Consider the following 25,069-nt stretch of genomic DNA (forward strand, 5'->3'; position numbering starts at 1 on the left):
GCATCACAGGTATATAGGGTGGGGAACAAGGCAATTGGCAAGCTTGCCATCTTCAACTTAGGAATTGAGTATAAAAGTTGGAAGGTTATTTTACAATTGTATACAACCTTGTTGAGGCTAACTATCATGTTAGTTGTGGTCATCCTTCTATAGGAAAGAGGCAATTAAGCTGGAAAGGATGCACAGAAGACTGAGAAAGTTGTTTCCAGAACCCGAGGAACAGAGCTCTAAGAAAATAACGGGCAGGCTAGGACATTATTCCTTGGAATGCAGGTGGCAGAGGGGTGATATCTAAAAGTGCATAATATTCTATGGATTGTATAAAATCATGAGGGGACTAGATAGAGTGAATGCACAGTTTTTTTCCCAGGGTATGAGAATCAAGAACTTTTTCACTCAGAGGATGGTGGATATATGGAATGAGTTACCAAAGAAAGTAGTTGAGCAGATCCAATACCCACATTTAAAAGACGTGTGGACAGGTGCATGGATAGCAGAGGGATATGGGCCAAATGCAAACAAATGGGATTAGCTTTAGATGGGTCTTGGTCAGCATGGATAGGTTTGACCACAGCATCTGTTTCCATGCTATATAACCATGATAATGGGAAGTATCTTGTAGATCTTTATAGTCTTATCTACCTGGCCTGTTATTTCTGAAATGTGAACAACTACTCCGATTCCCCTCTTCTTTCTGTGATTTTTAGTATCCTATCATTTATTCTTTGTTCAAACTCCAGCTACCAAAACATTTCAGAGAGTGGCAATGCGTTGCCAGGGGTGATGGTAGAAGCAGATACAATGGTGGCATGTTATAAAGCATTTAGATAAGCCCATAGATAATCAATGACATTTCTTTCCACAACTTTTCCTCAGGTTACTAAATGCTTACAGCAGATGTTGTACTCGACTGGAGATTCAATAGGTTGCATGATGCTTGCTTATTCCTAATATTCTTAAATTAAGTAACATTGTATGGCGGCATAAAGGAACAATGGAGGAGCAGCATGGTGGTGCAGTGGTAGAGTTAAAGGCCTGTCCCACTTACACGTGTCCTTGGCACGCAAATTACGCGGCCTCGTGGTTGCCTTGAGGCGTACGGGCATCGTGTGGCCGGTCCTACTTAGAAGCGCGGAGGGGTATGTAGTTGTGCGTGACATCGCGCAGGACTCCGACACTTTTGTAGTGAATGAAATCTTCGCACCCCAACGGCCTGTCGTGGAATTGACGGCCATAGGGGGACAAGCCTAAGACCCTGGCGCGACACAACGTCTCACCTTCAACAGCAGCAGAAGCAGGCAAACGATCGCCAAACGCTGCCTGGGGCTCACGGCTGTTGCTGTCCGGATCCACCCCCACTTCTACTCCCAGAGCGGGGCCAACAAAATTGAAGATAGACACAAAATGCTGGAGTAATTCAGTGGGACTGGCAGCATCTCTTGAGAAAAGCAATGGGTGGCATTTAGGGTCAGGACCCTTCTTTTCAAACTGAAGAAGAGTCTCGACACGAAACGTCACCCATTGCTTCTCTCCAGTTATGCTGCCAGTCCCACTGAGTTACTCCAGCTTTGTGTCCATCTTCAAATGACATTACGCGCTCCAGACGGCTGTGCGTACGCATGTAATCCCGCCCGACCTTCGAAGGACCATTGCGGCTCAACGCGACCACAAGGTTGCGTAATTTGCGTGCCAAGGACACGTAGGTAAGACAGGCCCTTTACTGCCTTACAGCGTTTGCAGCGCCGGAGACCCGGGTTCGATCCCGACTACGGGTGCTGTGTGTACGGAGTTTGTACGTTCTCCCCGTAACCTGCGTGGGTTTCCCCCACACTCCAAAGACGTACATGTTTGTCGGTACATTTGCTTGGCAAATGTCAAAATTGTCCCTAGTGTGTGTAGGATAGTGTTAATATGCAGGGATCACTGGTTGGCGTGGACCCGGTGGGCCGAAGGGCCTGTTTCCATGCGTGTCTCTAGACGAAACTAAACTAAATTCATGCTTTGTTTTTAACCTGTTTCACATTTCATTCTTTACCCAAAGTGAAAATTCATTATCCATTAAATTAAAATTGTTTTTGATGACAGCACATTCAAACAGATGATAAATAGTAGCTTTAAATCATTGGGCATTGTAACCATTTTCAATTTGTAAATTATTTACTCACCTCCATTAGGCAGCGATGAACAAGTACCACTGTTCATGCATGGACTGCTTGAACAGCCTTCTGCAAGCATTACTGAACAACCAGAAGACATTTCAACAGATTCTTCCATGACTGCATAGGCTCTTGGCTTACTATTTAAAGGCAGCTCTTGCCCATTCAGCATGACTGATTCCAGGCAGCCTCTGAAGCCATTGCTGACCTGCAGATTTCTGCTATGTTTTGTGCGCGGTTGACGGATATGGCCACCAAAATACAAGAAGTTGTCCAAGTTTAGTGTTCTCAGGGTGCCTGGAGCAGTACCAGCTGCTGTATGGACTCGGTCAAGAACCAATCTTGCGTAATTTCCATCAACTTCCAATGAAACAGAATGCCATTCTCCATCATTGACTTGAATGCTCTGCACAGACACAGTTCCTGGACCGCTCCCACAGTCAAACTTGTAATGCAATCTTCCATTGTTAATCTGTAAAATAGCATTGTGAGCATCAACTCATCTATTTTTATATCTAAATACTGGTGCTGGTAATGGCAGGATGATATTAACTTGCAGTAATTCAACTAATTATCAAGTTTATGACCTTGCTCTACATACAGTAAGGCGATCATTATTAGATCAGTCCTAACATTACATTACTGGATCAGTCCAATGTTATTAAAACTAGCCGTCGGAAGTGTTTAGACTGACCTTTATGGATATTAAATATTTTATGTGACATACTATATTAATTTAATTGTATAATAAAAGGATGGTATTCAAGAGCCTATAAGCATTGGGGGAAAAGTATTAATAGCGATTGAAGACTGGTTATCACACAGTAGACATCAATCAGAATAAATGGTATTTTTCAGATAGTAAAGATAAAACTATTAGAGTTCCTCACTGATCCTGAGCCCTTGGTTATTTACTGACTACATTGATGACTTGGAAGAGGGGACAGGATGCCCGACCAAGTTTGCTTGCAACATGAAAATAGATGTGAAGGAATGCTCTGATGCAGATAGTTGGATAGTTGGACAGGTTATAGAAAAACTGAATGGACAAAAACTTGGCAATTAGGCTTTAATGTAAGGGAGTGCGAGGACATGTACTCCCATAATATAAATTAATAGGAAATACATTGAAATTAAATGGAGTGGAGGACAGAGGGATCTAGGTGTTCTTCTGTGTTAAACACAAAAAGTTAGCAAACAAATGCAATAAGTAGTTAGGAAGGTAATGATACATGAGCCTTATTTACAATCTCCAAATATGTTTTGTTATAAGTTTACAGGGTACACCTGGAGCATTATTTTGATCCATTTACTTAAGGATATACTAACATTGGAGGTAATAATTATTAAAAGATCAGGGAACTGAGGGCTACATTGAACTGGCACAGAGAAGAGCCATGATTGGCGGGCAGGTTTGAGGAGCCAGGTGGCCTTGTCAACCTTTTTTCTTGCATTCTTGTGTAATAGTGCATGTCATCAAAAAATTGCACATCCCTCAGCTTTCAGCATCTCTAAGTGAAAGTGGCTGTGTCAAGTTCTCAGGTTCGTGATTTCAACAGGATTGTTCCTACACAAAAATTAATAAATAGCACTGAGCAATATTTTGCCCACTTTTGAGAATTGCACATACTTCCAGAATGCTGTAGTCCGTTCCTCTTGCATACATGACAACAGCATGTGGATGGTAAGTCCGTAAACGCAGAGAAAGTTTCATTTCTTCTTTATTCTCATTTTCTATGAGCCGATATTTCACGTAACTATTGCCGTTGAATGACAGAGAAGCACCACCTAAAAATGCAAAACAAGGTTGGAAAACACGGTCCCAACAATTCAACACAAAAAAAGTCATCAAATAATTACACACATACAGAAATAAAAGCTTTCACTGGCAGTGTAAATCTCACGAAAAATTAAAACTTAAAAAAGTCTTTATCTTGGATTATAGAGAAAATCCTTACCAGAGCATTGGCCCAGATTCCCATTTTTACATAAGCACGTGTATCTTCCTTCTTTCGCGTCAGGTACGCATTCAGTATCAGCAGGACAGAGATTACCTTCACAGGGTTTATATATAGTGGGGCATTTGCCGTCTGGAAGTAATAAAATATTTCTCTATAGAACATTGCTTTAGGGTTTAATTGGCATCTCAACGATTAGAAATCTATTAATTTAACTGCAATTTAATTATACATATGTGTATTTTCATGTCACAAACTATTACATTTGGCTTTTAAAATTTGCAAAGAAATTATAATTTCCACATTATATTTTTGGTTCATTTGTACATTTTTACTCAGTTAATAAGCAGACCAAAGACAATACATCCTTACCTTTACAAAGACAGACGGCCGTTCTATGGTGCCTTGGTGTTACAAAGCTCAGCCTTGCAGTGCTGTGTGTTGACATGGTATTGCTATCTATGGTGATCTTCTCTTCACAGAATTTAATTGGGCAATCTAGGCCAGCACAAAGTTTGTGAATGACTCTTAGTATTCGGACACCCATCATTTCTTCCATGTCCACCACAGAGGCATTCAGCTTATGGTAAAGAACTTCAGGCAGGTGTAAAGAATCACTTGCTTTATTGACCGTTAGGAGCACATCCAAGTTTGAAGGTGGTTCAGAAGGTTGCAAACTCACAACATGTACATCGTGCCTTCTAACGCCAAGAATGTTTCGCAATGCTCTTTGGAAATTACGCCAATAGTCCCCTATAAACTCTTCAGGTGTAATGTTTGCAAATTGTATGGCTATGGAGTGGTTGACCTGATTTTGTGTCACTTGCTTAACATGCACAGATACGTCAGCGGCTGTTGTAAACCGGCCATCAGTAACGGTGACATTAAGAATATATTGACCAACATCCAAATGCTTATGTGCGATCATTTTGCCGTCAGTGCTGGAAACTGCAAATGAGCTTCCCATGTCAGAAGCAAGGCTGTAGCTGAGAGTATCATATATATCCTGATCTGTTGCATGAATCTTTCCTATAACGCCTCCTGCATACTCATCTCCAACAGTGGTTATGTGGATTTCTAGAGGAAGTATAGCTGGGGGATAAATACTTTCTTCAATAATTTTAAGGTTTATGAATGTTGATGAGGATAATGGAGGTCGCCCGTTGTCAGTCACCTGGAGAAATAAAGTAACCATAACTGATATTGGAGAATAATCTGCTTCTTATACACTTCTATTTAGTTATGGAGCCATACAGCACAGAAACAGGTCCTTCAGCCCATCGCATCCATGCTATACCCCATTCTAAATTAATCTCAATTGTCCACACCTGCCCATATCCTTCTGAAACTCTCCTATCCATATATTAAAGGATTTGTCTTATTTTTGAACATTTGCATTATTTTCCAATCGGACTACAAGGATGGTACGTCTTCATTTTGCATTAATCTTACAATTAGTTTGTATCTCCTTCAGCTTTGTATTCAGCGATTTCAGAAAAGCAGACCTGCCTCAGTGACAAAATCTCCTATTAGCTTCATTGTCTCTAATTATGGATGGCTGCAGAATGGACATGTTTCCAGCCCAGTGTCACATACAAGCTCACAGAACATTTCACTTTCAGCTTCAGAAAATGTGCAATTATGACACAAGTACATCATCATTTCTTTAGCAGATTGTTTTTCGCTCAAGAATCCACCATCTGTAATCTCAATCCGAATATCATCAATCCTATTACTTCTATGACAGAGAACAAGGCTGCAAAAAAACCTTCCAAATCATATCACACTATGAACAAAGGGCTCTCATTGGAACATCTGTAACTGTTATTATCACAGAAATAAAAGTAAACAAAAAGTCTCCAGCCAGGATATGCATTCAAATTTTATATGCACTGGAGGATGATTTTCACCATAATGCCACAATTACTGACATGTTATTTTCGATGGATTCTGTTCTGCGGAAGCCTTGAGCTATTTTCAAGTCTGGATTTTGTTAAGGACTCTGTTCAATGCTCAATAACTCGTAGGCAACTTATGAAGCAGGAGAATGAGAAGACACCAGCTCCACCAACGTGCTGCCAGAAGTCAACAACAAAGAGAAAGGAGTGGAAGGAGGCCTCGCGTATGTTGCAGCAAGTCTGGAGTCCAGGGAGCAATTGCACCCCTCCGCTTGTTTCCTTATTTGACCCTGCGAGTTCCTCCAGCACTTTGTTTTCCTGCTTACAACGCACACTGCTTGGTGTGCAGTGTGTGTGGAGTGGGCTGTGCTCATTTCATTCATTTGTGCAAGAAATATGCAAATAAGGGTTAACAATGGGGACGTGGCCTAGAAAAGCATTGGTAATTTTTCCATTTGCTTTAGGCCGGAGTGCTGGATACCCAGCAGAACATCTTCCCAGCAAACTTATAAGATGGATGCTGGGCATTCTGGGAATACCTGTTCAACTGCCACACACTTCAGGCAGGCAATTGGCATTTCAATGTCATTCTGTCATTCCTTCTGTTTAGCTTTCTCATTAAAGTTTTACTTAATTTATTCTTATCTTTTTTGAACCTTAATTCATCAGGCCATGCAGTGAGGACTGTAGAATTATTAATGCTGAATAATTATTCCAAATTACAAAATAGTTCAAAGCATTAACAAAAGCTGTGCAGTTTGGCATTAGGGGATTTAACATCATTGAAATACACCATTTGCAGCAACATTATACAATTGCCTTGTTTGTGCAGAAATTGCTTGAAGCCAAAATTCAAACAATCATTGCAATCTTTTTATTCTAGAAAGGAGAAGTCTGTGGTTCTTTTGAGAAGGTGAAGCTTCTTTTCAAACCTTATTTTACTACGGGCATTTCCTTAATTTGGCAATATATCTTCTCTCCTCTTCTGATGGTTGTGATTCTTGGGGCAGAAAAGTGCCAAAGATCATTGAGTGATGCACACCCTTGAACTTCTTGTTCAAGCAGTAATTCATTGTGTGTGGCTGCACAGTGAGTGCTGACAGGGTTCTTAATCATTGCCATGCTGAGGTGGGAGTGGGAAAGGGGATTGCAGGGGAGGAACTGAAGTAACAGGAGGGATAAAACATTTCAGCAGCTATCAACCCGAGGCTGGGAGAAATATGGATAATTTTTCTGTTCAGAAGCAAACAGCTGGCCATACAAGCTGAGATTCAATATTGGCAAGTTAAGAAAGAGGTCGGTATGGATTTCTAAATGCATAATCCTTTCCCCAAAAAGATAGCTAGCGGGAATTAAATGGATTGCTGACTGGAAACCCCTAACCTTTGTTCACCAGTTACTTATATGCAGCTCTGAAGTGGAAGCAACTGAAAAATAATTCTTAAATTTAAATCAAATCCATTTCATTCAATATAAAAGTTTTAATACGATGCACAAGACTGGATACTTTACCTGCACCTGCAATAGATAAACATCTTTGATCTTGTGGTCAAGTTGAGATGACGATAAGAGCAGACCTTGTGGATTTATCTGAAATTCATTCTCTTCATTCCCTCTCATGATTGTAAAAGTGAATGGAGGGCCATTGTGCGATGAATCTCTGTCTATCACTTGAAGCTGCAGCACACTGGATCCAAAGGGCTTGTTTTCCTATAAAAATTAGATACAATTCAGATCTGGTAAGGAAGTGATTTCTCTGTAACCTGCATGTTTTCTAGGTATAAACATACTAGGTCATTCTCATAGAGAGGACATCGATTCCAGGATGAAAAGCAAGATGCAGTGCCCTCCATAATGTCAAGGACAAAGACCATTCAGTTATTTATTTGCGTCGGCATTCCACAATTTGAGATTTGTAATAGAAAAAAAAACACGTGGTTAAATTGCACATTTTTGTCAGATTTTATTAAAGGCCATCTTTATACATTTTGGTTTCATCATAAGGAAATTACAGCTGTGTTTATACATAGTTCCCCCCATTTCAGGGCACCATAATGTTTGGGACACATGGCTTCACAGATGTTTGTAATTACTCAGGTATGTTTAATTGCCTTCTTAATGCAGGTATAAAAGAGCTCACTGCACCTAGTCTTTCCATCACCTTGGAAATGTTTATTGCAGTTTATCAACATGAGGACCAAAGTTGTGCCAATGAAAGTCAAAGAAGCCATTATGAGACCGAGAAACAAGAATAAAACTGTTTGAGACATCAGCCAAGCCTTAGGCTTACCGAAATCAACTGTTTGGAACATCATTAAGAAAAAAGAGAGCACTGGTGAGCTTGCTAATCACAAAGGGACTGGCAAGCCAAGGAAGACCTCCACAGCTGATGATAGAAGAATTCTCTCTACAATAAAGAGAAATCCACAAACACCTGGCCGACAGATCAGAAACACTCTTCAGGAATCAGGTGAGGATTTGTCAATGACCACTGTCCACAGAAGACTTCATGAACAGAAATACAGAGGCTACACTGCAAGGTACAAACCACTGTTTAGCTGCAAAAATAGGACGGCCAGGTTACAGTTTGCCAAGAAGAACTTAAAACAGCAACCACAGTTCTGAAAAAAGGTCTTGTGGCCAGATGAGATGAAGATTAACTTATATCATAATGATGGCAAGAGCAAAGTATGGAGAAGATAAGGAAATGCCCGAGATCCAAAGCATACCACCTCATCTGTGAAACATGGTGGTGGGGGTGTTATGACCTGGGCATGTATGGCTGCTGAAGGTACTGGCTCACTTATCTTCATTGATGATACAACTGCTGATGGTAGTAGCGTAATGAATTCTGAAGTATATAGGCACATTCTATCTGCTCAAGTTCAAACAAATGCCTCAAAACTCATTGGCCAGAGGTTCATTCTACAGCAAGACAATGTCCGAAACATACTGTTAAAACAACAAAGGAGTTTTTCAAAGCTAAAAAATTGTCAATTCTCGAGTGGCTGTCAATCACCCAATCTGAACCCAATTGAGCATGCCTTTTATATGCTGAAGAGAAAACTGAAGGAGACTAGCCCCCAATGTGCACTTTAACCACATGATATATTTTATATTACAAATCTCAAATTGGAGTACAGAGGCAAATAAATAAATGATGGCTTTTTGTCCCAAACATTATGGAGGGCACTGTAGGAAGGGTGACCTAAAACTAGTAAAATAACTGGGTCGCAGAATTTGGGGAAATAAGCCATGAGACAATTTTGGTGCCGGGGGCTAGAGAATGATGTAGATTTTGTAAATGGCAAATGGTAAGCTGAAGGGAAATGGGATATACAGATCATGGACAGTGCAGAATTTTAGCGGGCCTAGGGAAGACTGCTTATAAGGGTAGTATTGTGACAGTTGAGAGATTAATAGATAACAATGAGAATTTTATCGAACATATGCAATCAAGTTGCTAGCTAGCAGGACTCAGTGTGTGACAGATTTGCACAAGATGGAGTTATTAAGAATTGATGAGCAAGGTGAATTTTGTTATAGATGTGAGTGTGGAGGAAGCAAAGATTTTGGCATTAAAGAAATTAAGGAAGGATAGATATTCTGGACATGGTGGCTTAAAATCCACAAATACAATAAGATCCAAAGAGTATAACCAAAGAACATCAAAATGTTAAAATGTCTGATTTACCCCAAGAGAATGATTATGGAGTTGCAGCACAGAATCAGACCCTTCAGCCTACCTAGATCATGCCATCGATCACACTGCTTCTATGTTATCTCACTGTCTCATCCACTCCCGACATCTTAGGAACAGATTTACAGAGGGCAATTAATCTACAAACCTGCATGTCTTTGGGATGTGAGAAGAAATCCAAGCACCCGATGGAAACCCATGCATTCCCAGGGGGAATACGTAAATTCCACATAGACTGCACCCAAGGTCAGTATCCGATCCAGGAAGAAACATAGAAAATAGGTGTAGAATTAAGCCATTCGGCCCTTCAAGCCATGCAATATGATCATGGCTGATCATCCAAAATCAGTGCCCCGTTTCTGCTTTTTCCACATATCCCTTGATCCATTTAGCCCTAAGATGTGCCCTAAATGTGACTCTCTCTGACACTGTGAGGCAGCAGCTGTACCAGCTGCAGCACTGTCTATGACATCATAGGTTTATCATCTAGGAGGCATTCAGGCCCTTCAAGCTATTCAAAGAACAGCTACTCAATGTAAATGCAATTGGCACCACTTAATATGCAGTCATGTAGATCACAACTCTTGGAGTGTACATTCCAGGCACTTTTTCAATGCAATAAAGGCAGCTGTGTTTATCACGCTTTCATGCAGTTATTTCTAGTCAGTTTGTCTTTTCTCGCAGCCTTTTGTCATTGGTGTCCTGCAGTTCATCTACGCCTCTGTTTTCTCCCATTGTCATTAATTCCCTTGCATGGTGTACCTCCTCAAATGAATTATTGCACTTGTGCCCAATTGGCAATTACATTCACATTCTCCAGCAATTATGCTGACTTCACCGAGCACTTCATTTTTATGAAAGTCAACAAAACGACAGCAAATTTAAGTGCGAAATATAAGTATCTGGGATCCAAAATTCACCAATTCAGTGCAGAAAAGCTTGATTAATGATCCAACTTAATAAACATGTTTCAAAAATGTTTTTTTAAGCCAAACGTTATAAGGACTACCATAAGATTTTGTTGCTCTTACCTGCATGACAACGCTATAGTTTGTCTGAGAGAACATTGGAGGATTATCATTGACATCAGCTACATCAATATTGACTGTAGTTGTGTTGAACCGAGAAGGAGTGCCATTGTCTGAAGCTTGGACTACCAGGGTATAGCCAGAAATCTATGCCAAAAGAACAAAGTGATCAAAATGGAGCTTGATCAATGCATGACAAATATAATAAAACAAGGCTATCTTTCCATCTATACATACCACAATTTAAAAGACAACATAATTACATCCAAACTCAAAAGTCGTATGTAATATATTTTCCTACTTTTGATCAAGCAAAATGATTACAATTTAATGATATTGAACCCCATTTTATTTTAATTTTCAAGAATAATAAAGGAAAAATACTAACCATGTAAAATTAATCAAGTATTAGGTTCACTTCCAATGTACTCACTTTTTCTCTGTCCAAATGTTGTGCCACCTTTATTTCCCCCTTGGTATTATCAATAGTGAATGGGCTGCCTTGATTACCATTAATGATAGAATAGTAGATTTGGTTGTTTGAAGGGCCATCTGAGTCATCTGAAATGACCTACAGGAAATCATGATTATTAGGATCATATTAATAAACAATTATAATGTAACTTATTTTCTTCTAATTTCACTTATTTTCTCTTTTCCAGATTTGACAAAGGACCTCAACCCAAAATGTTAACTATATCTCTCTTCACAGATACTGGGTTTTCTCTTTTATTTCCGATGTCAGCATCTGCAGTGTTTTTAAATTTGCAAATTATAATATTTCATTGCAAATTAAAGAGGACCTATCTAAGCAGGCCTCTATTTGAAGGTAATTATTTAAAACAAAAACAGGAACACCAATATTTGTCACTCAATGTCTAAAAATGATACTTGTATACAGAGCATTTATTTCAAGAGGGCTTGTATATAAAAACAGTGATGTAATGCTGAGGTTCTATAAGGCACTGGTATGGTTGCCTTTGGAATATTGTGAGCAATTTTGAGCACCGTATCTGAGGAAGGATCTGCTGGCTCTTGAGAGAGTCCAGGTGAGGTTTACAAGAATGATCCCAGGGATGAGTAGTTTAACTTATGATGTGCGTTTGTAGGCACTCAGCCTGTATTCGCTGGAGTTTAGAAGAATGAGGGGGGACCTCATTGATACATACAGAATGGCGAAAAGCTTGGATAGAGTGGATGTGGAGAGGATGTTTACACTAGTGGGAGAGTCTAGGACAAGATGTTATAGCCTCAGAATTAAAGGACGTTATTTTAAGAAGGAGATGAGGAGAAATGTATTTAGTCAGAGGGTTGTGAATCTGTGCATTTTGTTATCACTGGATGCTGTGGAGGCCATCAGCGGATATTTTTAAGGCAGCGATAGACGATTCTTGATTAGTACAAGTATCAGAGGTTATGTGAAGAAGGCATGAGAATGGGGTCAGGTGGGAGAGATCAGCCATGATTGAATGGCAGTTGTCTTGATGGGCCGAATGGACTAATTCTACTCCTACCACTTGTGACCTTATGATAAATCTTTATAAGAGAAATTTAGATCTATAATCCAAATAAAAACAAAATTAGAACTCTTACTACGTCATAGAACCATTCAATTTCATGCTTTAGAGTCAGTCATTCAGCTTGGAAACAGGGCCATTGGCCCAATTTGTCCAGTCTGACAAAACTAGTCCCATTAGTATCTAATTAAAGCCCTCGTGAGTAACACTTGCAAACCTGCCTGCCTGGATGTTTTGATTTTTATCTGATTAGTTCATGCAGTAAAGAATGAAATGAATCTCAACATTATTTTAATGCATTAGTCAACATTTTATAAATAAATTCTTGCTCAACCTTTTTCCTTTACAATTTTTTTTAAAATACAGTCCATAGAAGAATTGCATATAGCATAAAAATACCCAAGGGAAATTATGCTCACAGATCTGTGATCATTAAAAAAAAATTATGTTGCTCTTTAATTAATTAGCCTACAGTAAATTACTCTTGGAAAATAATAGCTGGGAATATCCTGTGTGGTCTACCAGCCTGATTTCAGGTTTCTTATGGAGGATTTTGAAATCACACCATTATCATTGGAGTGGGGATAAAGATGTTAGTGGGATATTGGCCTGGGAGACACTTGCTGGAATAGCAGATGGGGATGGCAGACAATAAGATTAAGAGGGGTGCTCTGGAAGTTACAACGCTGCTGAGATCAAAAGGATGGCCAACAAAGAGCCCTAATGCTCAGATCTCCAATGCAAACCTGAGATCTACTTAAGCAGATGTCACTTCTCAGATATGATGGAAGCCTGATTCCACCAGTGGGGCATAGACCACTCAAATACTGCTGAAAATCATAGGAGATATCTAGATTTACATCACCATTGTGGAACCCACTACACATATCAGGAAATTGGTGCATTAGTGGTTAGTTGGAGGAGGACAAATATTGGAACTGTTAAATCCTGCAGGGTACCCAATATTAATTATTCTAAATTTAAACAGAAAACGTAGTGCAAATTAAGGTCTAAGCACAATTCTTTTAAATAGGCTGCTACCCGCTGCTAAAAGCCAGCTCATGCATGAAACAAATTATTCCTCCATGGTGGCTCTCCTAAACATGTGTGTTCTATTTAAATGTTTCTGAACTCAGTATTGGCAGCCAACATATGAATACAATAGTTGTTCATTAACTTGGCAATATATTAAACTGTTTCAATAATAATGTGTCATTCACAAGGATAATTCTGATTAACCCAAGACCCAAGAGACTGCAGAGGCTGGAATCTGTAATAAAACCAAACAACTGGAGGAACTCAGTGGGTCGAACAACATCTATGGGGAAAATGAACACACATTTCAGACAGAGGCCCTGCATCATTACTAAGAGTGGTGAAGAAAGATAGGCACAAAACATGGAGAGGGAAGGAGCGAGACAATGGGGGGAGGGGTGGAGTTGGGAGTCAGAGACAGGTGGCTTGTAGGTGGACGCAGGCAAGGAGGGTGATAAGTGGTCACCAATGCTGGAATCTGATAAATAAGGATGATGATAATGGAACCTCTAAATGAGAGATGAAGGACAGTGGGAACCAAACAGAGGGGATCTTGTGGGCACAATGTGTGGGTAGTAGGTGTATGAAACTAAGAGGAGAAGGGGGACAAAAATGGATGACAAGAGGCTCTGGGTGTATGGGAATAGGAACAAAAATGGGAAGAGGTGGGTCAGACAAAGTGAGGGAAGAAAAATTGGAAATTTCACTGTTCATACCATGCAATAATGGTTGATACTGAAATAAAAATTTCCAGCAGTGTAATCGTTTCATTTTTCAAAATAAATAATTTACTTAATTAAAATTGAAAGATAAATAATGAAAACCCTGCTTCCAATAGCTCTTTTCCTCAATCTGTTTTGTTAAGGGCCTGTCCCACTTTCACGTCCTAAATCACGACCTCTGCCGAATTTGCACTGGAATCATACTCGCAGCATGGTCGCCACGAGGTCGTAGGAAGGTCGTTGCAGGCTATGATGATAGTCGTAGGTACTCGTGGCATCAAGTAGGTCGGGGCGTTTTTCTAGCCTGATGAGAAGTGTCCACGAGTAAAAAAGGTCGTGAATTAGGTCGTGAAAGTGGGACAGGCCCTTTAGGAATTTTGCAACAGATGAATTGTAATAAGGATAAAAATACATCATGTCCCCAGGACTAGAGCAATGAAAAAGTAAAATATCCACCCATCTTGCAGAAATATCTAATTTCTGTCAAAAATCACAGGACATATTTATTGGCATCAGTGCACAATTGTGGCACCCATCGTACCAGGACATGAATGTGGACATCACTAGAGAATTTGACATATAGGTGGGGGCTCTATGCTGGAACGTCTAACATTTACAAAAACAGCAGCCAATAATTGCACTCCCTTCATACATTTATGTGAAAACTACAATTAAAAAGTTAAATAATTCACAGTGCTTTGACAGAAAATACCTGCATCATTTAATTTAAGTTTATGTTTAGTGGAATATAACATTATTTAAAAGGAACTGGAAGAAAATTAGACCTGCTCAACCCACAATTTGTGATTAATTAAGCTATAATGAATTAATTGGCAGCTCCACTGCCAATTGTTCAACTATTTCAAGGAAAACTTTTGTTAGACAATGAAAAGTCATTAGGGATTTCTCTTGCCTCAATTTATTTCTCAATCACTTTCAATGAGACCCGAAAACTACCCAATGACAGTAAAGCATCATTATTTTGCTGCTACATTGTTTAATTTGTGCCTTACTCAATATTTATGAATTACTGCTTGTCCCCTCTGATCGTATCTTCAAATTCTTTAGTTGCATTTCACTTGATCTTGCTAAATATTTCCTGTCGCCCTCTCCCCAGACAAAAAAAGAAACTGGTTTGAGGCCCTCCATGTAATTCACTCTGGTTACTATTTATTGTATTCATTCTATTATACCTATTCTTTTTCGTTCTTCACAATACTTGCTGATTTCTGTATATACTGAGAACATACAGGAACAGTGATAATAAACATCAGATGAAATTCCTGCTAATCAGTGTAGAATATTTTTTGAATAGATAATACAGCATTAGGGCTTTTCAAAATTAATCAAGATTTTATGGACTTAATTGTAACATGCAGTTATCTTTAGTTTTTGTTAAATTGCATCTTTGTACAAAATCTATTTTTGAATTCCTGTTAACTTCTCTCTCAGCTGTTAAGGTATCTTTAGCATTTAAATGAAGGAGGAATATCTGAAGCATCTGAACATACTGTAACAACCAGCTGTCCCAGAGGAGCATCTTCACTTATCACCGCCATGTATACATCGTGACTGAACTTCGGAGTGTTGTCATTGATGTCTGTCACATTAATATTCACTGTCGCCACATCATTAAGTGAAGGTGTTCCACCATCCGTGACTTCAACTGTCAAATAATATTCATGAGATGTTTCAAAGTCCAGGCTTGAGATCACAAAAATGGCACCTGGTGGAAATCAAATGGCAAATTAATAGATGTGCATTGCACCAACCTTACAGAAATTAACTTAATGGCCATTTTGCAATATTCAATGTATTACTGCTGAGTGAATTATTTCCAAATTTATCCACATTATCATATGTATAATGATATACCTGTGCTTGGATCAATGCTGAATTTCCCATGTTCATTGCCACTGATGATGGAATATGTAATCTCGGCATTGGCCTCAGCATCCCTGCTGGCTGCAAATACCTGAAGCACCTCAGTTCCCAGATGAATATTCTCAGGAAGTGTTGCTAGGTACTCTCTATGCTCAAACACAGGTGGGTTGTCATTAATGTCCAGCACAGAAATCAGTACAGTACATACAGATGAGAGCTTTTTTAGAGCTCCCTGATCAGTGGCCTTCACAGAGAGACTGTACGATGCTTGGAGTTCCCGATCCAATGTCTTCTCCAGACTGACAATTCCAGACAATTCATCAATGGAGAAATGATCATTTGTAGAATCCATTAGTGAATAAAGCACCTTACGATTCAAGCCTAAGTTAAAAAATTTAGGAATAAAGAGGATTTTATCAATGTCAGCACTTCATCATTAAAATCTGCTTAAAAAGGAAATAAAACATAATGCTTCCAGTACATGATTTTATTGCCCGAGTAAAAATGGACTATAAAGCTTAATAAACCGAAATTACCACTTTGCATAAGTATTGTACGGTTCAAATATTTTAAAATTATATACTACCTGATTTTATATACTCATGTATGTTATACATGCACATATATCAGACACAAGATAGCAATAGTAAAAGTTATACTTGGCTTCCATTTGCCCCTAATGTAGACATCCAGAAAAACATGCAGTTTTTGCAAACAATGAAATTACTGGAAATACAATGAAATTATTAAAAATAAATCTATTACCTGTACATTGAGAAAATACACCCCAAATGTTAACTCTCGTTTTCAGCCTCTGAACTTTATTTCATTCTTAATGAACAAGAGTACCTTATATTTTTAAAACCACCCAAAAAGGTGCATGCATATTTCTTCCCTGAAAGTGGCATTGGAGGTAGATAGAGGAAGTGAAGCAGATTTTTTGTATGCTGGCTATTATCAATTAGGGAATTGTGTACAGAAGCTGGAGATTATATTAAAGTTGCACACTGGGGCCTTTCCAGCGATACTGTATTTGGAATAGAGGGCCCCTCGACATGTAATAGGCGACTTGTACAAACTTGCACTTATGTAAGCAAATCTTTAAGTCCGCTGATGCCCTTGTGGTCTCGACGACGGAGCTCCCACGTGGTCTATGCGTCGAACAGTAAAATCATGCGTGTGCAGCAGTATGTCCGTTTCTGATCACGGGATCATAAGATCATAAGTGACCATAAGTGATCGGAGCAGAATAAGGCCATTCGGCCCATCAAGTCTACTCCGCCATTCAATCATGGCTGATCTATCTCTTCCGCCTAACCTATTATCCTGCCTTCTGCCCATAACCTCTGACACCCATACTAATCAAGAATCTGTCTATCTATGCCTTAAATAAATCCACTGACTTGGCTTCCACATATAACATCAGGGATGTAATCCTTACATTAGTCAGGGAGCATCTGTAGTGTTCTCAGTTTTTGTTACCCTGCTATGGGAAAGATTCCATTATGCTGGAAAAGGTGCAGAGATGATTTACGAGCATGTTTACAGGATTTGAGGACATGAGCTATAGGGAGAGGGTGGGAAGGCTAGGACTTAATTCCTTATGGGCCTGCCCCACTTAGGCGATGTTTTAGGCGCCTGCCGGCGACTACGACAATGGAATTCACCAAAGTCAGCACTGGCGACAACATACGTCACCTGGCGACAACCTACGACAGCATCTATGTCAGGAGAAGACAAGCTACAACAAACCTAGTCACTGGCAGTCGCCTAAAAATTGCCTAAGCGGGACAGGCCCTTTAGAGCGCAGGAAACTGAGAGGTGACCTTATAGAGCTGTACAAAATTAAGAGAGGCATGCATATGGCGAATACATAGAATATTATTCCTCAGAGGGGGATTAAGAACTGGAGAGCATAGGTTTAAGATGAGAAGGGGAATATTTAACAAGAATATGAGGGACAACATTTTCACTCAGAAGGCAATGGGCATATGGAACGAGCTGTTGAGGAAGTAGCTGAGGCAGGCACAATAACAGCATTTAAAATTCATTGGGACAGATACATGGATAGGTTGGCATTGCCGTTGGGTCAAAAAGCCTGTTTCCACATTGTATAACCATGATTCTATTTGAGCACAAACTTCCTTTCTGTGATAATTCGCTGATATTATTCACTCGTTTTACAAAGAATTGCAAGTAGTTGGGGAAGTTAATCAGTTCTGGACAGCCAGGCTCCATTCTAACTTTCTTAAAAAGCTGACACAATACTCTTATGGCAGATGTGCTCTCTTGCTTTGAGTGGCTCAGTACTTTACCTTTAAAACAATCTATACAAGTAGATTGCTTAAACATGATTCCTAAATGCAGCCAGTTCAAATCCTCTCCCTGTCCACCACGTCAAATACAAGCTAGACAAGTTGAAGCTGATCCACATAATTAAGCAGGCTCAGTGCACAAACTCTCATCGTTACAGACAATACACTACCTAATTAATGTATGGATGGTACTCTAACTGAACGATGTGCTAGTGAATAAGTCCTTCCTGGGGTAAATCAGGGTCAGTGACACATAATATGCAATAATGCTTCTTACAAAATTATTTTAAAAAAATTAATGTAACGCTTTATAACATTTTCTTAATTTAGACAATGACATTGGCTATATGCCAAGTCTCAGTCAACAACACAGTTGTGAATTGGTAAGATTATTGACATTAATTGAAACAACCTTTATCTACCTTTATTAGTAGATACTCCAAAATTGACACATTTTTGTTAGTGACTAAAAGCTATATTTCATTTTCGATAAACTGTATATGTATAAGGATTTATACCACCAAAATAAATTTAAGTGAGAAAAGTTAAGGTACTGTTTATTCATCAACTTATATCAAAAATTATTTTTAATAGTTTAATTTTCATATTTGTAAAATAACTATTGCTGAAATGATTCAAAATTTACTGAAAGGACTAGAAGGCTAACAATGTGGATAATATCGATGCTGAAACCACAATTTATTCTGGCTTTGTGCAACTAATGTTGGGGTTTATTGTTCCTTCGGCACTTAGTCTGTTTCATGCGCACAACTGTACTATGATTAATGTTTTCACCAATTGCTCCAAAATATTGTTGGTAATTTAGGAAGTATAATTAGTCATACTCAAGATTCCTTTACTAAACTGTCACATGAGACCAATTCTGCTTTTAGAGACGAGTTATAACATTCTAAAGTACAATTGTTAATAAATATCATCGACAATTGCAGTCAACAAATGCTATTCACAGTCAGCTTTCACCTGCTAAATGTGCCCTAGTTAACCCCTAAGCTTCTGACTCCAATCAATTTTGTTGAATTTTCAGTGACAGAGTCTCCTGCGCTGATAAGAACTCATTATTATTTGTGCCTGTATTCTACCCTCTTAGCTTTTCCGCCCACTGTAAATCTACGAAAGATACAGCTGGAATGATGTGGAAGAGTGTTTTTGTCAAGTCCTATTTCTTTGCTTGGAACAATACCATACTTAATTAGGACAATGGCAGAATCCCCTTTACAAATAGATATACAACGTGTGATAATTTGTCATGTATAGTCACTTATAAATAAATCAATAATTTTTGAACAGTACTCTATTCAAATCTGTTTCACCATTCAATTGTATACAGCTGATCAATACTACAGATCCATTTACCTGCCTTTGGTCCATATCCAGTTAGCTTAACCTACTAAAAAAAATTGGGCAAGTTCATAATTATGCTACCTCCTGACAAATATGTCCAATTTCACTAATGTATAGCCTAATTTTAAGATTGCGATTACATATTCTGAAACTCTCCAGAGAAAGTAGCTTCCTGATCAAATTCTTCTCTGCAGCTTTTTCCTCAGCCTTCTAATCTCAAGGGAACACAGATCAAGCTTCTGCAACCTATCCTCAAAGCCTGATGTTTTTGACTAAGGTGTCACTTATGTTGCTCTTCAGGTCATAGTCATGCAGCCCAGAAACAGGACCAATTTGCCCATCTACGCCAATTCCATCTGCCCATGTTTGACCCATATATCCCTCTAAATCTCTCCAAATGTCTTTTGTGATGGTACCTGCCTCAACTATCTCCTCTGGCAGCACATTCCATATACCCATCACACTCTGTGTGGAAAAAAATCTCTCTCTGGTTGTTATTAAATATTTCCTCTCTCACCTTAAACCTATGTCTGCTACTCGGGGTAAGAAACGTGTTCATCCTATCTATTCTGCTCATGAGCTAGTGCACATCTATAAGATCACCTCCCAGTCTCCTGCACTCTAAATAAAGTCCTAGCCTGCCAAACCTCTCTCTATAACTCAGGGCTTCAAGTCCTGGCAATATCCTAAAAAAAATCTTTTCTACAGTCTTTCCAACTTAAAAACACCCTTCCTATAGTAGGGTGACCAAAAATTAACATAATACTCCAAATGTGGTTTCACCTTTGTCTTGTGCAACTGTAATATAAATTCCAACTTCTATGATCAATATCTTGACTGATGAAGGTCAATGTACCAAAGGCCTTCTTGACTACTCTATCTACCTGTGAGGCCACTTTCAGGAAAATACCAAATGTTTGAGACAAAGACCCATCATTTATTTATTTGCCTCTCTACTCCACAATTTGAGATTTGTAATAGAAAAAATCACAAGTGATTAAAGTGCACATTGTCAGATTTTATTAAAGGCCATTTTTATACATTTTGGTTGCACCGTTTAGAAACCATGTAGCTGTGTTTATACATAGTCCCATTTCAGGGCACCATAATGTTTGGGACACATGGCTTCACAGGTGTTTGTAATTGCTTAGGTGTGTTTAACTGCCTCCTTAATGCAGGTATAAGGGAGCTCTCAGCATCTAGTCTTTGGAAACTTTTATTGCTGTATATAAACACGAGGACGAAAGTTGTGCCAATGAAAGTCAAACAAGCCATTATAAGACTGAGAAACAAGAATAAAACTGTTAGAGACATCAGCCAAACCTTAGGCTTACCAAAACGAAATGTTTAGAACATCATTAACAAGAAAGAGTACTGGTGATCTTACTAATTGCAAAGGGACTGGCAGGCCAAGGAAGATCTCCACAGCTGATGGCGGAACAATTCTCTCTATAATAAAGAAAAATCCCCAAACACCTGTCAAAACAGATCAGAAACACTCTTCAGGAATCAGGTGAGGATTTGTCAATGACCACTGTCCACAGAAGACTTCATGAACAGAAATACAGAGGCTACACTGCAAGATGCAAACCACTGGTTAGCTGCAAAAATATGATGGCCAGGTTACAGCATGCCAAGAAGTAATTAAAAGAGCAACCACAGTTCTGATAAAGGTCTTGTGGACAGATGAGACGAAAATTAATCAAAGTGATGGCAAGAGCAAAGTATGGAGAAGAGAAGGAACTGCCCAAGATCCAAAGCATACCACCTCATCTGTGAAACATGGTGGTGGGGGTGTTATGACCTGGGCATGTATGGCTGCTGAAGGTATTGGTTCACTTATCTTCATTGATGATACAACTATCGATGGTAGTAGCATAATGAATTCTGAAGTTTATAGACACATCCTATCTGCTCAAGTTCAAACAAATGCCTCAAAACTCATTGACCGACTGTTCATTCTACAGCAAGACAATGATCCCAAACATACTGCTAAAGCAACAAAGGAGTTTTTCAAAGCTAAAAAATGGGCAATTCTTGAGTGGCTGTCAATCACCCGATCAGAAGGCAATTGAGCATGCCCTTTATAAGCTGAAGAGAAAACTCAAGGGGACTAGGCAAAACAAGCATAAGCTAAAGATGGCTGCAATACAGGCTTGGCAGAGTATCACCAGTGAAGACACCCAGCAACTGCCGATCTCCATGAATTGCAGACTTCAAGCAGGCATTGCATGCAAAGGATATGCAACAAAATACTAAACATGACTACTTTCATTTACATGACATTACTGTGTATCTGAAATGGGGGGGGGGGGGAGACTATGTATAAACACTGCTGTAATTTCTACATGGTGAAACCAAAATGTATTAAAATGGCCATTATTACAATGAGGAAGATGACTGAACTTTATTGCCTCCCCTCAAAGTGGGAAACGTTGATTCCGCTGAGTGGGGGTTTATATTTATGTTAAACTCTATCGGGTATTGTGTTCTTTTTTTATTCGTATGGCTGTATGGTAACTCCAATCTCACTGTACCATTTGGTGCATGTGACAATAAATGTAATGTGAACTTGAACTTATTAAAATCTGACAATGCGCACTTTAAACACATGCAATTTTTTTCTATTCTTCTTAACCCCTTTGCTCCTCTAGGGAGCGTAGGCCATTGACAAATATACACTTTAACCACATGTTTTTTTTTGTTCTATTACAAATCTCAAATTGTGGAGTGCAGAGGCAAATAAATAAATAATGGTTCTTTGTCCCAAACATTATGGAGGGCAATGTATGTACTGTTTCAGGGTACTAGGTACCTTGGGTGTGAATGAAAACTGAATGAAACATCCAATGTCACATTTAACAATAGCTCACTTGCACTCTATAGCAAAATATTGAAACAAGGGCTGTATAGCTTTGAGACTATTGTAAAGTTAAGAATCATCTGACATGCACTATTTACAAAAAAACAGTATTACTATAATCTGGCCAATTACTACCCCTAAGCACTCGCCATTGATCATTGGAGCCCAAGTCAATATACCCATTAATCAATAGCATGCTGATTGCTGACAATCCGTGTGTAATCAATCAGAACAACTTGGTTCTATCTGACGCTTACACTGCCCCCAATCAATGCACAGACAAAAAAAATCTGTAAGTAAGAATTCTGTTATTGTATTTACATTACTGGAAGGTTGTTGTTCTTATTCCCCATTTCTAGTTGATATATTTATAGTAACGTACATCTGGTAATAAACCAATGAAATATTCTTATTCTCTGAGGGCTATGGAGTATTGAGACTGGTAATTTAGTGCCAATGGACTTAATAATACCTGCATCCGAGTCAGTGGCTTGAACTCTTGTCAGCAGTGTTTTATTGGCTGTGTTTTCAAAGACAGATACAGTGTACGATTCAGATGAAAAGACCGGTGCATTATCATTCACATCCTCCAGTGTAACAACAATCTCGGCCTGACAGAAACGGCCTCCTCCATCACTGGCTTTCACCAACAGATTATAAACTGCTTGCTGCTCACGATCAAGAGGAGCAAATGTTTTCAATTCACCTAATATTTAAACAAAAAAAAAATTACATATGTAATTATTCAGTGAAAGATCTTTGCCTGTGATTATTAATATTTGAGATTTAATTGTCTTTCAACCCATTTAAATACTCAAAAATCTATTTAGTTTTATAATCTCCAGTTATCTCATGAAGCCATATGATGAAAATACAGCACATATCTTTCAGGTTTTAATTTGGATGTCCCATATTTTCCACTCCATCATAGTCGTGCAGCATAGAAAAAGGCCAACTTGTTGATGCCGATGAAGATGCCCCATCTATGCCAGTCCCATTTGCCTGCATTTGGTCCATATCACTATAAACCTTTCCCATCCATTGTACCTGCCTCAACTACCTCCTCTAGCAGCACGTCCCATATTTCACTGTGAAAAAACTGCTTCTCGGTATCCTTTTAAATCTTTCCTCCCTCACCTTAAACTTATGTCTTCTGGTTCTATATATTCCCTGCTCTGGGAAAAATAATCTGTGTATACACCCTCTCTATTCCCCCCATGAGTGTATACACCTTTATAAGATCACCCCTCAGCCTCCTGCACTCCAAGGAATAAAGTCCTAGCCCGTCCAACCTCTCCCTATATCTCAGGTCCTTGTCCTGGCAACATCCCTGTAAATCTTATCTGCACTCTTTTCAGCTTAATGACATCCTTCCCATAGCAAGGTGACCAGAACAGAACACGATACTTCAAATGCAGCCTCACCAACGTATTGTACAACTGTACCATAATATCCCTACTTCTATACTCAATATTAATTTCACTGTACCTTCGGGTGTATGTGATGAATAAAATTGACTTTGACTTTGATCCTGAATGATGAAGGCCAGTCGTGAATGCCTTCTTGATGACCTTATCTACCTGTGATTAAACGTTCAGGGAACCTGCGATTAAACTTCCTGCACTCCTAGATCCCTCTAGTCTAAAACTCACCCCAGGGCCCTACCATTCACTGTGAAGGTCATGTCTTGGTTTGAGTTCCCAAAATACAACATCTCGCACTTCTCTGCATTAAACTCCATTAGCCATTCATCAGCTTACTTGCCCAGCTGATCAAGATCCTGCTGTTGTTTTTGATAACCATATTCACTTTCTACAATACCACTTTGGTGTCACCAGAAAACATACTAATTGTGCCTTCTACAATCATTGCTATAAATTCTAAATGGCAATGGGCCCAGATCCCCGAGGCACATCACTTGTCACAGGCCTCCAATCCAAAAATCAACTCTCCACCATTAACTCTGCTTCCTTCAATGTAGCCAAATCTTTATCCAATGGGTTAGCTCTCACTGTATCCCATTCGATGTAACCTTCTCGAGCAGCAGCCACCATCATCCACATACAACACCATGCTGATTATTCCTAATCAACCCCATGTCTATCTAAATGCATATTCTTCCTCAGAATCCTCTCCAGTAACCTGTCTACTGCAGATGTTAGGCTCACTGGTTTATAGTTCCTAAGCTTTTCCTTGCTGCTCATCTTAAACAAAGGCAAAACATTAGCCACCCTCCAGTCTTCCGGCATCTCAATAATGTCCAGTGATGAATCATGCATCACAGCCAGGGCTCCTGCAGTTTCTTCTTTAACTTTCCATAGTGCCCTCGGATATATCTGATCTTGCCCGGGTGATTTATCTACCTTCATATACCTTAGGATGTCCAGCACCACGTTGACTGAAATACAGACCGTTCTTGTGACATATCTATTAATTGTCCCAAGTTCCCTTCATGTTTTTCTAAGGAGAGGAAAATACTCATTGAGGACCTTGCCCCTATTTTGTGGCGCAACACAGAATTGACTGCTTTTGGTTACCAAGGGTTCCTATTCACTCTCTATTTACCCTCTTTCCATTAATGTACTTCTGAAATCTGTTTGGCTTCTTAATTCCAGAAATTAACAATGAATT

General features: G+C 39.2%; 1 protein-coding gene across 4 annotated transcripts in view; it reads right to left on the reverse strand.

Moving 5' to 3' along the window:
- fat1a (FAT atypical cadherin 1a) overlaps positions 1-25,069 on the reverse strand; it is a 198,537-nt gene that overhangs the window by 23,273 nt on the left and 150,195 nt on the right. For all 4 annotated transcript variants that reach the window (XM_055635259.1, XM_055635251.1, XM_055635243.1 and 1 more), the window contains exons 13-22: positions 22,911-23,144; positions 15,890-16,279; positions 15,526-15,740; positions 11,174-11,311; positions 10,744-10,887; positions 7,525-7,722; positions 4,487-5,288; positions 4,115-4,246; positions 3,787-3,944; positions 2,166-2,628 (exon numbers count right to left, since the gene is read on the reverse strand). In XM_055635259.1, the coding sequence (XP_055491234.1) occupies positions 2,166-2,628; positions 3,787-3,944; positions 4,115-4,246; positions 4,487-5,288; positions 7,525-7,722; positions 10,744-10,887; positions 11,174-11,311; positions 15,526-15,740; positions 15,890-16,279; positions 22,911-23,144 (2,874 nt within the window). The remainder of the gene's footprint in view (positions 1-2,165; positions 2,629-3,786; positions 3,945-4,114; positions 4,247-4,486; positions 5,289-7,524; positions 7,723-10,743; positions 10,888-11,173; positions 11,312-15,525; positions 15,741-15,889; positions 16,280-22,910; positions 23,145-25,069) is intronic.

This window comes from Leucoraja erinacea, chromosome 1 (assembly GCF_028641065.1).
Source record: "Leucoraja erinacea ecotype New England chromosome 1, Leri_hhj_1, whole genome shotgun sequence".
In the NCBI taxonomy this organism is placed as follows: Eukaryota; Metazoa; Chordata; class Chondrichthyes; order Rajiformes; family Rajidae; genus Leucoraja; species Leucoraja erinaceus.